The sequence below is a fragment of the Dipodomys spectabilis genome, unplaced genomic scaffold (genome assembly GCF_019054845.1).
Source record: "Dipodomys spectabilis isolate Male_0828 unplaced genomic scaffold, ASM1905484v1 ptg000069l, whole genome shotgun sequence".
NCBI classification, from domain to species: Eukaryota; Metazoa; Chordata; class Mammalia; order Rodentia; family Heteromyidae; genus Dipodomys; species Dipodomys spectabilis.
In genome coordinates, this window is record NW_024870746.1 from 16,968,661 (window position 1) to 16,984,913 (window position 16,253).

Genomic DNA, 16,253 nt, shown 5'->3' on the forward strand with positions numbered 1-16,253 from the left:
CTCCCCCCACGGTATAACCCCTGCTTTCACTATTTGATGTTGGTATAATTTGTGGAGGGGAAGGGCAAAAACAAATTGTTTAACTAGGGATACAGGTGGACCCATTGCAACAATAAGATGTACAAGTCGTTATGTCAAAAAACGAACTTTACAGCTTTGGTGGGGGGAGAGGATCAGGTGAGGGGAGGTCGGGGGAATATGGGAAGGGATGGGAAGGGGAAACAAAGAGGAGGCAACAATGCTTGATAAGAAACGTACTCGTTATCTTGCCCATGTAATTGTAACTCCTCTGTATGGTATTCTCACAATAAAAAAAAGAGGGTAAGTATTTTAAAAGGTTGAGTAGCTATGCAAAAGGGAATCTTACTACACATGATCGCCTTGCTTCTCTTCCCCAGATGTACAACATCTTCAGCGACGGGCTGCTGGAGTACACGGGTTTGAATCGCCAGTTTCTCTTCCGACGTCTGGACCCCTTCACTCCCTACACTCTTACCCTGGAGGCCTGTACAGAGGCAGGTTGTGCACACTCAGCACCCCAACCTCTCTGGACACAGGAAGCCCCTCCAGACTCTCAGTTGGCTCCTACAGTCCAAACTGTGGAGTCCACCAGTGTTGAACTACACTGGTCTGAGCCCGTTAACCCCAATGGAAAGATAATTCGCTATGCAGTGATTCGCAGATGCTTTGATAGAAAAGCTGGGGGGAAGCAGACAATCCAGGCCGATGAGAAAATTGTTTTCTCCGAATTCCATACCGAAAGGAAAACATTCACGTATCACGACACAGACCTGCAGCCGTGGACGCAGTGTGAATATAAAATCTGTACTTGGAATTCGGCCGGGAATACCTGTAGCTCTTGGAGCATGGTGAGGACATTAGCAGCACCTCCAGAAAGACTGTCTCCACCTGAGGTATCCTACGTATCGATGAATCCTCCAGAACTACTGATTTCCTGGGGGCCTCCAGAGCAGCCCAATGGCATTATCCAGTCCTATAAGCTACGAAGAAATGGAACGCTCTATCCTTTTAGCTTTGATGCGGTGACTTTCAATTACACTGACCACAAACTGCTTCCTTTTTCCACCTATAGCTACGCCATCCTGGGCTGTACAAGTGGAGGCTGCACGGCCAGCATTCCCACCCACATCACCACCCCTGAGGCTGCTCCATCCGGAGTGAGTCCTCCAACTCTTTGGACCATCAATGCCAATCAAATAAATGTATCTTGGTCACCCCCCTCAAGTCCAAATGGAAGGATCACTAAATATTTGCTTAGATGTGCTGGTGAGGAGTACCTGGGTGGACAGAACCTGTCCCTGCTGCTATCTGGCCTACAGCCATATACGCAGTACAATATCTCCCTCACAGCCTGCACCAACGGAGGATGTACAACAAGTGTGTCAAAATCTGCCCGGACAACAGAAGCCCCACCAGAGAACATGGACCCCCCAACATTACAAGTCACTGGCTCAGCATCCATAGAAATCACATGGAAACCCCCAAGAAATCCAAATGGCCAGATGAGAAGTTATGAACTTAGGAGGGATGGAACTATTGTGTATACTGGCCTGGAAACACGCTATCATGACTTTACCCTGACCCCAGGTGTGGAGTATGGCTACACAGTAGCTGCCATCAACAGCCGAGGGAGCATCCTGAGTCCACTTGTCAAAGAACGCACCAGCCCCTCCGCACCATCAGGGATTGAACCTCCAAAACTACATGCCACAGGCCCTCAGGAGATCGTAGTGACTTGGGACCCTCCAGTGAGGACCAGTAGCGACATCCTCAACTATACCCTCTTTGTCCGTGAGCTGTTTGACAGAGAAACAAAAACCACACATTTCAATACAACCCACAGTTCTTTTGGTACACACTCATTCCTAGTGAAACAGCTAAAACCATTTCATAGGTAGGTGTTCTGCTGGGTTTTCTAAGAGCCAGCCACTGTCCTGTCTGCTGTGTAAGTCCTTGATCCAATGAAGACTCAAAACAAAAAACAAAAAAACAAGATGTATAGCTGGGTGCTGGTGGATCACAACTGTAATCCTAGCTACACAGGAGGCTGAGATCTGAGGATCACGGTTCAAAGCCAGCCCAGGCAGGAAAATCCCTGAGACTCTTACCTCCAATAAACCACCAGAAAACCAAAATGGCACTGTGGCTCAAGTGGTAGAGTACTTGCCTTGAACTGAATAGTTCAGGACAGTGCCCAAGCCCTACAACTGTTTAAAAAACAAAAACAAAAACAAAAAACCCAAGATGTATGATGGCCATACTTGTTCCATAGACACTGAAACTTCCATAGTGGACAAATCCTGTCTTTATCTGACCAAAGCTTTTCTTGCACAAGTTCTGGAGAGTATAATTCTTTCAAGTAGTATTTTGATAACTAATATTTTTCCAGAAAGATTTGCAAACACCTTACCCTTTCTAGAACAAATACATGCACAGATGAGGCAGTGTTCCTAAATGGAGTCCTGCCTGAAACATAGCATTTCTTGGATGATACTCAGAGCCCAGGGATCACCTATGAATAAAATGACAAAGTAGCAGTGAGAGCAATCATGGACCACTGTATCACCATTTCTTTTGTAGGGACCCCTTCTAGTTGAACCCTGAATTTTAGGAAGCTCTTGACCCAAGGATATTGAAACTCCTTCGAATATTTCTTTACGTGTCTCAGGACTCCCTCATCCTTGAACCCATGATTCTCAGATGACCCTGCCTTACTACCTCATGCTAATCCTGGCAGTTTGGGCTCTGTGACATGCCTGGAGGTGTACTGCTCCCACACAAAGGAATTTTGCCACCAGCACTCTTCCTGTAGCTGGAGGAATTGCTTGGCATCTTTCCTCATCTCATTTTAAGTAACTTACATCTCCAGAGAGAAGAGTCATAAAATGGATTTTAGGCTCAAATTTTAGTAAAATGAACAGAACCACTTTAAAAAAAAAAAAGTAAAAACGAGAAGAGTGTTGATTTCCAGACAGCACAGGTAACTTCCTGCTATAATTATAATCTACTGATGTATAGATAAGATAGTCCTATAATGATCTCTACTATAGAGTGCTGTTTAAATGAAACATTCATGGTCTTATGCATCTACTTGTGACAATTATTTAGAGTTGTATTAAATATTAAACAGTAATTAAAACTTCCTCAGGTATCCTGTGTGGCTTGGCCTTTATCTTCCTGTGATTTGGACATTAAAAATGTTCATATTTGGGGCTGGGAAGGTGGCTCAGTGGTAGAGCGCTTGCCTGGCATGCCTGAGGCCCTGGGTTCGATTCCTCAGCACCACATAAGCAGAAAAAAATTGGAAGTGGCACTGTGGCTCAAGTGGTAGAGTGCTAGCCTTGAGCTGAAGAGCTGAGGGACAGCACCCAGGCCCAGAGTTCTGGCCCATGACCGGACCCAAAAAAAAAAAAGTGTTCATATTTGCTCCAGAGCTGTGTATTTTATACAGGCTTCTTCTTTACTTGTCTATGCATGCAAGTTGCAGAAATCTTGTTTACATGATTGCCCTTTGAAACTGATGTTCCAAAAGATTTCTAGAGGGCGGGGGGGGGGGGGGGGAGAGGCAAGGGGAAAAGGGTACTGGTTTTCCAGATGTGAAAGTGATTTTTTAAAACTAGGCTGAAGAAGAAAAAAAGGAAAGATAAATCTAGCAAACTCAGCAGTAACATTGAAGCATATGTGACAAATCTCTTCATCATACATTCTAATTGAAGGTATCGTTGATATTCATTTCATAAAACAGAGCATTATGCTATGTGAAGTTTAGGTTTGAACTTCATTGCCAGCCCTAGGGTTTGAACTAGGACCTGGGTTGATCCTTTTTTGCTCAAGACTAGTTAGTGCTCTACCACTTGAGCCAGAACTTTATATTCTGGCTGTTGGGAAGTAAGAGTCTCATGGACTTTTCTCTCCTGGCTGGCTTTAAACTAAGAACCTAAGATCTCAGCCTCCTGAGTAGGTAGGATTACAAGCCTGAGCCACTAGGGCTCAACTTGTACCATTGTTTGTTTGTTTGGGTTGTTTGGTTGTTTGGTTTTAAAGCATATTGATGTCTACTAACATTGGAAATTAGCATGTGGCCCTTTATGAATCTGTAGCTGGTCAGTAAGAAGAAGAACGCGATGTCCTAGTACCTGAAAGAAACTGACACTGGCTTTAAAAACAATTACAGAAAGTCCAGAAAAAGAATAATCCCTATGTAGAAAATCAAACTTGACCTCATGGAATTTCTTAGAAGTCCAAACACAGATATGGGTTTGCAGACCAATAAACTGATAATCCCATCACAGTGGACGTGGGCACAAGAAAGGACAAGAGAAGGTCAAAGGAGTGCAAGAACCACAAAGAAAGAGAGGCATAGCTAAGAAGGGTGACATTGTTGAAAAGAAATGTACTCTTTATCTGACTTATGTAAGTGTAATAAATAATTTTTTGGTTTTTGGTTTGTTTGGGTTGGTTGTGGGGCCTGAACTCTGGGCCTGGGCACTGGCCCTGAGCTCTTCAGCTCAAGGCTAGCGCTCTACCACTTGAGCCACAGTGCCACTTGTGGCTTTTTCTGCTTATGTGGTACTGAGGAATCAAACCAGGGCCTCATACATGCAAGGCAAGCACTCTACCACTGAGCCACCTTCCCAGCCCCTATAAATTGTCTTTAAAGCAAGGAAGTAAGGCAGTTGAAATCAGTGGCTAGAGAAGCAAATAGGGAAAGCAGAAAAGGCAGGGACCTAAGGAAGGAAAGGGAGGAAGAGGTTGAGTACTTGAGGAAAAACTGGGGGTGTCATAAAATCAATTGGGAGGGAACCAAAAACACAAACATGTTCACTTGTAGCATAAGCACTTAACACTAAGCAGAGCTTATTTTATTAGAATAGTCAATGCTATGTAAATAGACTTCTCCAAGTGGCAGATACCACCTATGAGGCAAAATATAATTGATTAGTAGAGTTTAACTGGATGGTGATAAGATGTCTTCATGATGGATAATCTAGTGGGTACCTGGATTCACTTTGGCCTCCAGAGGTCTTTGTCTGTTGTAAGAAAGCTTGTTTTGAGCTGCCAGGTATCAGGTGGAGGGATTTATTACCACTGAGACCTTAACTCGATGATGTCCTTTCATGACCTACAAATGTCCTGGGGAATCGGTTAGACCTAGCTACACAGATAGGAGGAGACCAGAGATGCAAATTGAGTTGCCCCTCTCCACTGAATGCTTCCATCTGTGTTAAGTAATTTTAGAGTATCAGATTTTCAGGTTGGAGAGAATCCTGAGAGTTCATTACGTTCATTTGGTGAACAGAGTGAGAAGAATTGTGCCCACTTGTCAACAAAAAAAGATGAGGATCTCTCCTTTAAGCTGGAACATGGGAGGTTTTAAAGTGTGCAAAACGTTCTGTGGAAATGGAATTTTATTATTCTTGGAAAGTTAGCTCGATGTAAAAATAACTTTTTTTTCTGGAAACACTTGATTTAAAAAAAAAAAAGATTTGTCCCATGAAGATCAATTTTGTGGAGCACATGTGACCTGCCTTCTGTCCTGCAGGTATGAAGTACGGATCCAAGCCTGTGCCAGCCTAGGATGTGCATCAAGTGACTGGACCTCCACCCAGACCCTAGAGACCGCACCCCTAATGCAACCTGTCCCACATCTGGAGGTGCCGAGGGACGGAGAAAGATTCCAACCCACTGTTTCCTTATGGTGGACAGAACCCCTCCAGCCAAATGGAAAAGTCTTATACTTCCAGTTGTACAGAAGACAAAAGGCAACTCAGCCTGAAAATTCCAGCCCCGTGTTAATCTACAATGGGAGCTCAAGTTCATTTACAGATTCTGAACTTTTGCCTTTCACCGAGTATGAGTACCAGGTAAGAAATATGCACTGTCAATAGTTCAAGTGGGAATTGTGTGCATCTACCAGTGCCTCTCTGGGAAAAATTGATTGCAGTTCAAAAAACTACTCAATAAAATGTGGTTATAATATCCTTTAAAACTTCTACTAAACAGGAGCCAGACATGGGTGACTCATGGCTGTAATCCTAGATACTCAGGAGACTGGGATCTAAGGATCCTAGTTAGAAACAAGCCTGGACAGGAAAGTCTGTGAGACTCTTATCTCCAATTAACCTCAAAAACATGAACATGGAAGTATGGCTCAAGTGGGAGAGCACCAGCCTTGAGCAAGAAAAGCTCAGTGACAATGCCCATATCATTTTTTTTTTTGTCAGTCATGGAGCTTGAACTCTTGGCCTGAGCTCTGTCCCTCAGCTCTTCAGCTCAAAGTGAGCACTCTACCACTTGAGCTACAGTTCCACTTCTGGCTTTCTGATGGTTTATTGGAGATAAGTGTTTCACAGACTTTCCTGCCCAGGCTGGCCTTGAACTGCAATTCTCAGATCTCAGCCTCCTGACTAGCTAGGATTACAGGCGTGAGCCACTGGCACCCGGCTAGAAGAAAACAATTTTAAGCAGCAAAAGAAGGATGGAAGGCTATGTCAGTTTGCCTTCTTCATTTTCTTGGCTCTTGATGCATTTGTTTTTCTATGCTAGAGAAAATATTTGCGTTTCTCATTCTCAAAGTGGTTTCTACCACTACAATGAAAATGTTGTCTAAATACTCCTTGTTAAAAGATCTCTTTGAAAATAATTCATTAAGTGTAACAAATCAAAGTAAAATTATAATGGTAAAATTTCTAGTCACTGTGCTGGAAAAAGACATGGAGTGTTCAAAGAAGTCTAAAGGGAAACCTCCTTCACATGGAGATGAAATGTTTTATATCAGGATGGCATAAAAAAAAGACTCTATATCCCTACAAAGCCAAGAATTGTCAAGGCCCTGGTGACTCACACCTGTAATCCTAGCTACTCAGGAGGCTGAGAACTAAGTTCAAAGTCAACCTGGGCAGAAAAGTCCATGAAAAACTCTTAACTCAAATTATCCAGCAAAAAGCTGGAAGTAGAGTGTGATTTAAGTTATACAGTGCCAGCCTTGAGCACAAAGCCAAGTGAAAGCTCAAAGCCCTGAATTCAAGCCACTGTACCAGCGTGCCCACACACACATACACACACACACACCAAGAATTAAGAACAATAGCCTGAAAACTTTTGAAATATGTAGAATTTCTATTAGGCTTTTATTGATTTGCCATCAGAATCCATGTTCATTCCTCTTGAATTAACAACTTCCTTAAAATATTTATCATATCAAGAACTAGTAAAAAATTGCCAGTATATCAATGGAAGTTATTAGAGGCAACATATTATGCATAGGAAAAGTATGTCTTATGCCAACAAGTAATGGTATCAAGTAGGCAATGAAGTTTGTTATCATCCAAAACATAAGGACGTTCCTGAGGATTTGGAGAAATACACAGATATAAATCCACATTTCTTGTTTGCATTCTTGTTTCCAGATCTATAAATCTCTTAAACACATGAATGTGTTCTTGGTCAATCAGAACTCATTTGGCAGCAAAACCCAATCTAAACAGACTTGAGGCTATTTACAGTATTTAATTTATCCCTCTGACTCATGAATGTTTGCATACCTTCTTGCAGAAATAATGCACTTTATTGTAAGATAGTTAATGAGATTGTGCTGGAGCTATTACAAAATATTCAGTAGTTGCATTGTGTTACCTTTCTGAAACCTGAAAAACGAAATTATTCTAAAACATGTCAGGCTCCGAGGTTTAGAATAAGGACTGCGACATGTCAGGAATGAATACAATATCTACTGATGCCACAGTTGGAAACAGTCTGGACCCAAGTGACCATCCTTTTGTTCTTTTCTCATTATCTTCACTGAAAAGTGTCAAGTTATCAAAGACCTCTCAGTCCTCAGTTACCTAATTTCCCTTATGAATAACAATGCACCATTGCGAGAGAGTCCAAGGCCTGAAATCTTCAACTCAAATTAGACAAAACTAAACTATTCAAAAATGCTGAACGCCAAACCCATGATGACTTCTGCGGCCTTGTATCACATTGTTGGGTTGGATATTGGTCATAGGGCCCCTAGAAGTTTCATCTCGTGTTTTTAAGACTGGTAAATTCCAAGCATGTGTCTTGTTTCTAGTAAAATTTCTCATCAGGAGCTAAGCATGATCAAGGGACTCACATTTCAGAAGGGAGACAGGTTAAGAGTCTCGGGCTGTGCTCTCGCTTTTGTAATTGTCACTGTCAGCTTTATGTCACAGGCCTTCCTCCACCCTCCTCTCACTCAAGTCACAGCAGTTAATTTGGTTTTCATAATAAACCGACTTGAACTTTGCATTTATAGCTAATCCTCTGTTGTTACAACGTAAGGATAGAGAGCAGGGAAAATAAATTAAGCTTATCAGGCCGAGATCTTATGGAAACTGACATTTTTGAAAAGCAAAGATGAAATACTGAAATACCTGAATTAAATTACTGGATTTATATAAGTGTACAAAATGCTGAATCTATATGGACCCTGAGTAAGTTCTACAGCTGCCTTTGAGGGACGTCATAGGCAGAAGGGATTTTCCTTTTTTTTTTTTTTTAACTAAAGAACGTCATGTCTTTGAAATGAATTTGCATCGCTCTCCAATCTACTTGTTCTAGCCGGTGGTGTTATCAGAAGGTGGTGGAAGCTAGCTGATGGGGCTTACTTGAAGGACACAGTGCACCTAGGTTGTGCTGATGGGTGCTTTCCTCTTACTCTCTTTGCTTCCTTACCACCAGGAAGTGAGCATCTTCCTTCTACCACCTATTTTCACCCCAGGCCCAAAGACAACAGGGCCAAATGCCCATAGATTAAAACCGCTGAAACTGTGAGCCTAAATAAACCTCCCCCACCCCACCCACATATAAATGCACTGACGGGAGGGAAGAGGGATTCCAGCGATCTATTTTCTTGACAAGCAGCCGAGGTGGTCCACAAACCATTTCTTTTGAAAAATACTGCCCCAAAGCAGCAGTATGCTAGTTAAGCTTGAGGTTTTTTTTTTTTTTCCAAGTGGTGATTTCCTAAATCAGTGGTTCTCAACCTTGGCAGCACATTAGAGTCACCTAGGGAACGTTTACAACATTCTTGATGCCCATGACCACACTCTAGCTCCCCGCTGAAGTCCTGCTTCCCGGATGGAGCTTGCATCCCAGATGTTCAAAAGATTGCCCAGGTGATTCTAATAGGCAGCCAGGGCTGTGAATTGCTGCCACAAACAGTTATAAAACATCACCCGAGTAAATGAAGCCAGATACCCACAAGTGCTAATCCCAATTAATGAGGATCCTATTTACCTTGGTCTATGTAAGAAGAGTCTTATGGTTTGCTATGATACTAGAGCAGAATGTATTATCTGGGAAGCTCTTGTATCTATCCATCAAATCAATTCATTTTCTCCTGGATTTTGTTTCATTTTTGTCATGGTTGTTTTATTTCATTTTGCCTCTAACTTAAGAGGCCGGGCCTTTGTTTTACTTAAACATTGTTTAAAATGAGATTTCTCAACATGGAGTTCTTTTAGCATTGTTTCTAGAACGCTAGAGTTCTGAAGGATAAGAATAAAACCAATAAGATCTGAAGTATAAATCAAAACACATCATTTTGTATGTCACAAGTGTGGGTAGACGACTTGGCAGAGCCTTGCAGTGCAGAGACTCCTTGGAAAGCAGACACTCTTTGTGAGTTTTCAAACACAATTTAGTTTACCAAAATAGGCTCTCTCGACAACTCTGTAAATGTGTTTTTGCACATAAATGAGATACTTCCCACTAGAGGAAATCCTCCCAATGTGAAGTTCTTTTCCCTCCATGAGGATCACAGCTTATTCAGCTGTCACAGAATATTTACAAACCCAATACTATGTTTTAACAGAGATGATTCATTTCTGTCTTGAGTCCTTTCAAAATTGGACTACACTAATACACTATATACATTATATATACACATATACGTATATATGCATGTACGTATATATGTGCATCTATATATTCAAATTCGTGGTTATTAAGCAAGCAAGGTAAGACGATGATCTTTCCACTGACTTCAAAAGAGACCTCTGTAAGCCCCACTCCTTAAGATGCTTCTGTTTGGGGAGCTTGTTTTCATTTCTCTTTTGCTTATTTTGTTGTTGTGCATTGCATGGGATAGAGCCCAGGGCCTCGATCTACCACTGAGCTCCATCCCTGCCTAGTGTTTAAGCTCTTCACCTCAGGGAGTGAGCACAGGCTAATGAGTAGCTCTCCATAATTGTGCATTCATATTCATACTCCTGCTGAAGGCAGTGACTCATCGTGGAGTTGCAAACGCCTTCCAGGGCTCCCCTTTTTTCTCTGAATCATGCTGTCAGTGACTTAATTAGTTTTCCTGAAACTTCCCCATTTGGGCAGATTTTTTTTTAAGTTTTTTGCAGTAAGCACCCACATACACTCCAGGGCTCTGCATGCTTCGGGTGTCTCCTGGCTGGGTAGCTGAGAAGCTGCAGGTCAGGGTCAGCCTCTGGCTCACTGGAATGAGGGGCCAGTGTTGTGCTGCCAGAGACTACACAGCACAGCAATTGGCTGCTTCCTCAAAGACCAGCACTGTCCCCAAACAAGAGGATGGATAGGATGTTCTGTCAAGGAAACACAGAAAGGACTTCTTATTGTTCTTGTCAAACACACAGGAGGGTATTGTGGAAGATTATTCCTACCCTGTCACTCCAAAAGGCCACAAAAGGCCACCACATTGTAAATGATGAGTAGAAAAGGGAAGATATAAGTCAGGCACTGGTGGCTCACACCTGTAATCCTAGCTACTCAGGAGGCTGAGATACGAGCATCGAGGTTCAAAGCCAGCCCAGGCAGGTAGGTCCGTGAGACTTTTATCTCCAAGAAACCACTCAGAAAACCGGAAGTGGCGCTGTGGGTCAAGTGGTAGAGCACTAGCCTTGAGCTAAAGAGCTGAGCTAGAGTGCCCAGGCCCAGAGTTCAAGCCCCACAACTGACAAGGGAAAAAGAAAAAAGAAAAGAAAAGGGAAGAAATAGGGGCCTCAAACAGCACCTTCTAATCTTTTCAGACATTTGAGCAAATGAATCTCTCCAGGCCCTTCCTCATTGTCTTCGTTTGGGTTTGTTATAACCGAGTTTCAGACACTGGGTGGCTTAAACAGCAAATATTTCTCACAGTTATCCAAGGTCAAGTTGTGGGTAGGTCCTGTGTGTGGTGAGAGCCACTTCTGGTTAGTGGTTAGCCATCTTATTCTCTCCACATGGCAGACCACAGAGGGAGAGGGACTGAAGAAAGAAGGGGATAAGAGAGAGAGAGAGAGACAGAGACAGAGACAGTGAGTCAGAGAGACAGAGAGACAGACAGAGACAGACAGAGACAGAGATAGAAAGAGACAGAAACAGAGACAGACAGAGACAGACAGAGAGAGAGAGAGTTTCCCTTAGGAAACTAATTAGGGACACTAATTCCAGAGCTCCACTCTATAGGAGCTAATTACCTACCACAGCTCTTGCCTGAAAATACCATTACACTGGGGACTGCATCAGTGGTTTTGTGGATTTGGGGTGTTCAGATACTCAGTTCTGGAGAGAAGTTCCCTTCAATTCTAAGTTCTATGGGCCAAGGGGGGATAAGCTACATTCTGATCACTTTTAGTATATCAAATTTCATCTTCTCTTGTTTGGTCTTTGTACCCTTCAGCTTGTAGAACCTGGCAAAGCAAATCCTACTCAACCAACTTGATTTTCTAATACTGTTAACTTTAAGTTGTGTTAATGAGAGCATAGCCAGCTCCAGACAAGAAAGGGTTATGTAGGTGACTGACCCTGGTCAAAATGAACGTATGGAAGTATCAGTGGCGGTATCACTCACTGAAACTTAACTTATTCATTTACTAATAATTTTTTCTGTAGGTCATGGGGCTTGAATCAGGGCCTGGATGTGTCCCTGAGCTCTTTTGCTCAAGGCTAGCGCTCTACCATTTTGAGCCACAGTGCCATTTCTGTCTTTTTGGTGATTAATTGGAGATAGAAGTCTCATGGCCACTGGCTCCCAGCTATGATTTAATTTTGATGCTTAGTATATTATAAAACATACATGTATAGAAGTGGCACTGTGGCTCAAGTGGTAGAGCATTCTCCTTGAGCTAAAAGCTGAGGGACAGTGACCAGATCCACAGTTCAAGCCCCACAACCAACAACAACAACAACAACAACAAAATACATATAAACAAATAATATATAATATAACTTTTCAATTTACTTCACAAGTTCAATTTATGGCCTTAAAATGTACAATATTAAGCTTTCATGATTATTTTTCGCTGTCATAGAAGACTGTTAAGTCAAATTAAACAGAAAGGAACTTTCTGTTTGTTCATCTGAGAAGGGCACTGAGGAATTTCTTTTAAAACCAAGAAGTTTAAAAACAACAGGGCTTGGAAACATGGATAAGAGACTCCATGCTGGATTTATTCCTTCTTGTTTTCCTTTCCTTGTCCTAGCTTGCCTCTGTCTGGCTTCATTCTGTACAGACTGAAGAAAATCCCTATTGGCACTCCCAGATCTGTGCCTTATTTTCTTGTTCTTAAACAACGTATGAGAATAGCCCTAAACGTAAAGGCTGGCCCTCCTGTTCTCCAATGGAAAAAAAAACTGAGTTTAAAATCTCACACCTTTAATTTCACATACCCTGTCAGAGAAGTAGGAAACTTTAGACATCTAGCCAGATGTTCTGAATAACATCTCTTCCTCTACCCTGTCCTCCACCTCCACCCCTTCTTGTTAAAATAAAGAAGTGCTTTCAAGAAGAAAAAGACCCACCACATTAAAGGGATTCCTTTGTCTTATCATTGAATCATTAATAAAATCTCAAAATGTAAAAGCAGCTAACCAAGCTGGGCATTGCCAGTGGTTCATGCTTATAATCCTAGCTACTCAGGAGGCTGAAGTCTGAGAACTGTCATTCAAAGCCAGCCCAGGCAGAAAAGTCTATGGGACTCTTATCTCCAGCTATAAGCAGCGAAAAGCCAGAATTAGAGATGTGGCTCGAGTGGTAGAGTGTCAGCTTTGAACAGAAGAGGACAAGGGAACACGGAAGGCCCTAAGTTCAAGCCTTGGTATTGGTGCGCGCGCGCACACACACACACACACACACACACACACACACACACACACATACAGAAATAAATGAAAATATATATTCAAGTGCACAGTTGACTGTGAAAGTATAACACTCGTTCAAGTGACAGTTTACCCTTCTTTGTCTCTACCATCTATCTTCCTGGGGAAAGAATTACTTTCCTAAATAGGCAGGACTAAAATTCCTCCCAACTTTTCTGCACCTGACTACTTGCTTCATGTTGCTTATTTTCTGTCGCCATCGCCCTAATCCATTCCTTTCCTAAGCATTTTCTCTGCCACACTTAAAGACCACTTATTGAGCATGCTTTCTGTTTGGTTTTGGACTTGCATTTAATTAGGTCTTAATCTCACTAACATATTTCTGACCAGCATGGAAGCTTTTGTTTGGTTAGTTTCTCCCCTAAGAACTAAGCTCCCTTCATTCCCACCTCCCAGAGCTCAGGGTTTTAAATGATTTATTGATATTGTCTGACTCGGGCAGTGCATGTATTGAAAACTTTAGCACTTGAAACTGAAGGCCATCAGGACATATCCGTGAGTAGAAAACTCAGGTCGGCCACGGAGCTAGCCAAATCACTCCTCACCCTCCAGCATTTTGTTGCCAGAGAGATCATCTTGCCTCTCCTATGTGAAGGCATTCAGGAGCACGTCCTGTTCTTGCGCTGTCTTTCCGGACATGCGCGTAGGGCTCTATTCTTAATCTCCTGCTGTTGGCAGTCTTTAAGGCAAACACAGAGCAGGAATCGGTTCTCCCTCTTAGGCAGATGCAAGTAAGATTTATATTTTAGTTTAGTCAGTCTTGATATTCCTGCCTCTGGGTTGGGTGTTTGCTAAGAAATAAATGTTCAACTCACCAGAATTTTCTTTTTCTCCCATTGAATGAAGATGTGTGACTCCATACAGCCCTCCTGGCTCATTACATGCTCCACAATATGATTGGGAAAATCAGGGTCCCCCCATGTCTCCTTAAAGCTTAGGTCTTGGAAAATAAATTTGTTTTGTCAGTCATGAGGCTTGAACTCAGGACCTGGGCGCTGTCCTTGAGCTCTTTCGCTCAAGGCTAGTGCTCTACCACTTTGAAGCCACAGTTCCACTTCTGGTTTTTGAGGGGTTAATTGGAGACAAGAATCTCATAGGGACTTTTCTGCCCAGGCTGTCTTCAAACTATGATCCTCAGATCTTAGCCTCCTGAGTAACTAGAATTACAGGCATGAGCCACAAGCACCCAGCTATAATTTATTTTTTTTAAAAGTTCAAAATCCTCCAGGAAAGGATAACATGTATTATAATTATTTTTCCTTATCATATGTCTTTGGCACTTAGTTACCTGTCACATGAAGGACCCAATGTTCAGAGGATATACCTAATTGCTAGGATAGAAGCAGGAGGCTAAAATCTATAGATTCTACCCCTTCAGTACCTGAAGTTTAGTTGATAAGACTAATAAACATGCCAGTGAATCAAATATCCATAACGTGTAGCTCTGAACGTAGATTTAAAAAGTGACAGAAACAAGCTAAGATAGAAACAAGATAAGAAAACATAATTTAGAAAAGCTGGGTAATGCCACAAACAGACCCAGAGAAGAAAAGGTCTCATTCTGTCTTCAGGGACAGCACTAATTCCACACTAAACTCTCATGGCTATTCATATTCTACTCTTTGGATCATGCAACTAGGCATACCTTGATATGAAAGAGATACTTGGCCCAAATCATACTACAAAAAAATTAGGAGATACTATTTTTCTATTTTTTTTCTGTCTTACAGAAAAGAGAGAAGGAAAGAAAGGGAAAAAGGAAGAAGGGGGTAGAGAACTACCTTCTTCCAATTTCCTTTCTTATGACTAATTGTTACTCTGAGCCCACCTTGTTTTGGGTACCTGTGTACCAATATCTGTACAAGAAGTTCTCCTCATGTGTAGCAGGATCTTTGAAGGAATTAGACAGCATACTCAAAAGAGGGTATCTGAAGAAATATTAATTTAAAAATAGAAAGCTGTAAGCAGAATTTGGAAATTTAGTAAAGAAAAGTTAAGTATTCAAGGACTAGGAATAGCCAAGACCTGTTTCCTTGCAGGTCTCTAATAGGATAAGGGCAGAACTTTGAGAAGGATGTAACCTTTGTCCAACTATGCTGCCAAAGAGAGGGAATGGGAAGAATATAGCCTCCAAACTCTTTCCTCCCTTGGAACAGGCCCAGCTGCAAAGAAGCCAGAGGAGAAAAGATCCCAGGTGAAGCAATCTACAGAATTCAGTCTCCCAGATCACAAACAGGGCAGAGAAGATCAGAGGATAATCTTGAGGAAAGCCAGTGTGTCCTTACAGCCAATGATAGAGCTAGTTCTCATCCTGTATATTACATTATTTTCTTCAATTAGATCCTTTCTAGACTACCACATCACGTGGCAGGCTTGCCGAGGTGACTTGCCCCTCTGGAATTAATGATAAAATACTGAGTAAATTTAAAGACTTAACTTGGATTTCATGTAAGCTCTTGAACCATATATTTCCATCAACTTCTAAGTAAACTAATACTTGGTCCCATGAAGAAATCAAATCTATGGGTAGAAAACCCCATTGATATATTTAAGTAAGTCAGTTGCCTTCAGCTGAAATCTTTAAGAAGATGGTTAGAACTTCTCCTTGTTTATTGATTTATCTGTTGATGGATCTGATCGTTACTAAGATGCCTATAAGCAGCTAGAAACTGTACAGTGATCTCTTTGATGTCTATAGGCATATTTGTAATGAAAACCAGAAATAATATTCTTTTCTCTGAGGAACCAATTGACTTGCACCAATGTTTTTCTTTCCTCAAGCTTGGGGATTTCTTTGAGGAATGTTAACTAATAATGATGCAGAATAGGAAAATCTCATCCAATGAACAAATTTTAACATAGGAACCATATTTCTGAAAAGCCATGATTTTAGTTCTAGTCTTCAAGGCTCTGGAGTGAAAGTACAAAAAGAGTTGTGGCTAAACTCAGGATGCTATAAGGTTCAAATCTCTTATTGATCTGTAACAAGTAACTCTAACCCAGAAGAGCACTGTGGAATTGCTCCCTAGACCTAATGTCTTCTAAATTGTCATGTCACTCTCTTCTTTCTTTGCCCATAAATAACAAGGGTTAATAAT

At 41.8% G+C, this 16,253-nt stretch overlaps 1 protein-coding gene across 1 annotated transcript in view; it reads left to right on the forward strand.

The window, feature by feature from the left end:
- The window catches only part of Ush2a (usherin), a 635,341-nt gene that overhangs the window by 588,383 nt on the left and 30,705 nt on the right, over window positions 1–16,253 (forward strand). Inside the window, exons 62-63 of the mRNA XM_042681986.1 lie at window positions 399–1,915; window positions 5,564–5,885. Coding sequence (XP_042537920.1) covers window positions 399–1,915; window positions 5,564–5,885 — 1,839 coding nt within the window. The remainder of the gene's footprint in view (window positions 1–398; window positions 1,916–5,563; window positions 5,886–16,253) is intronic.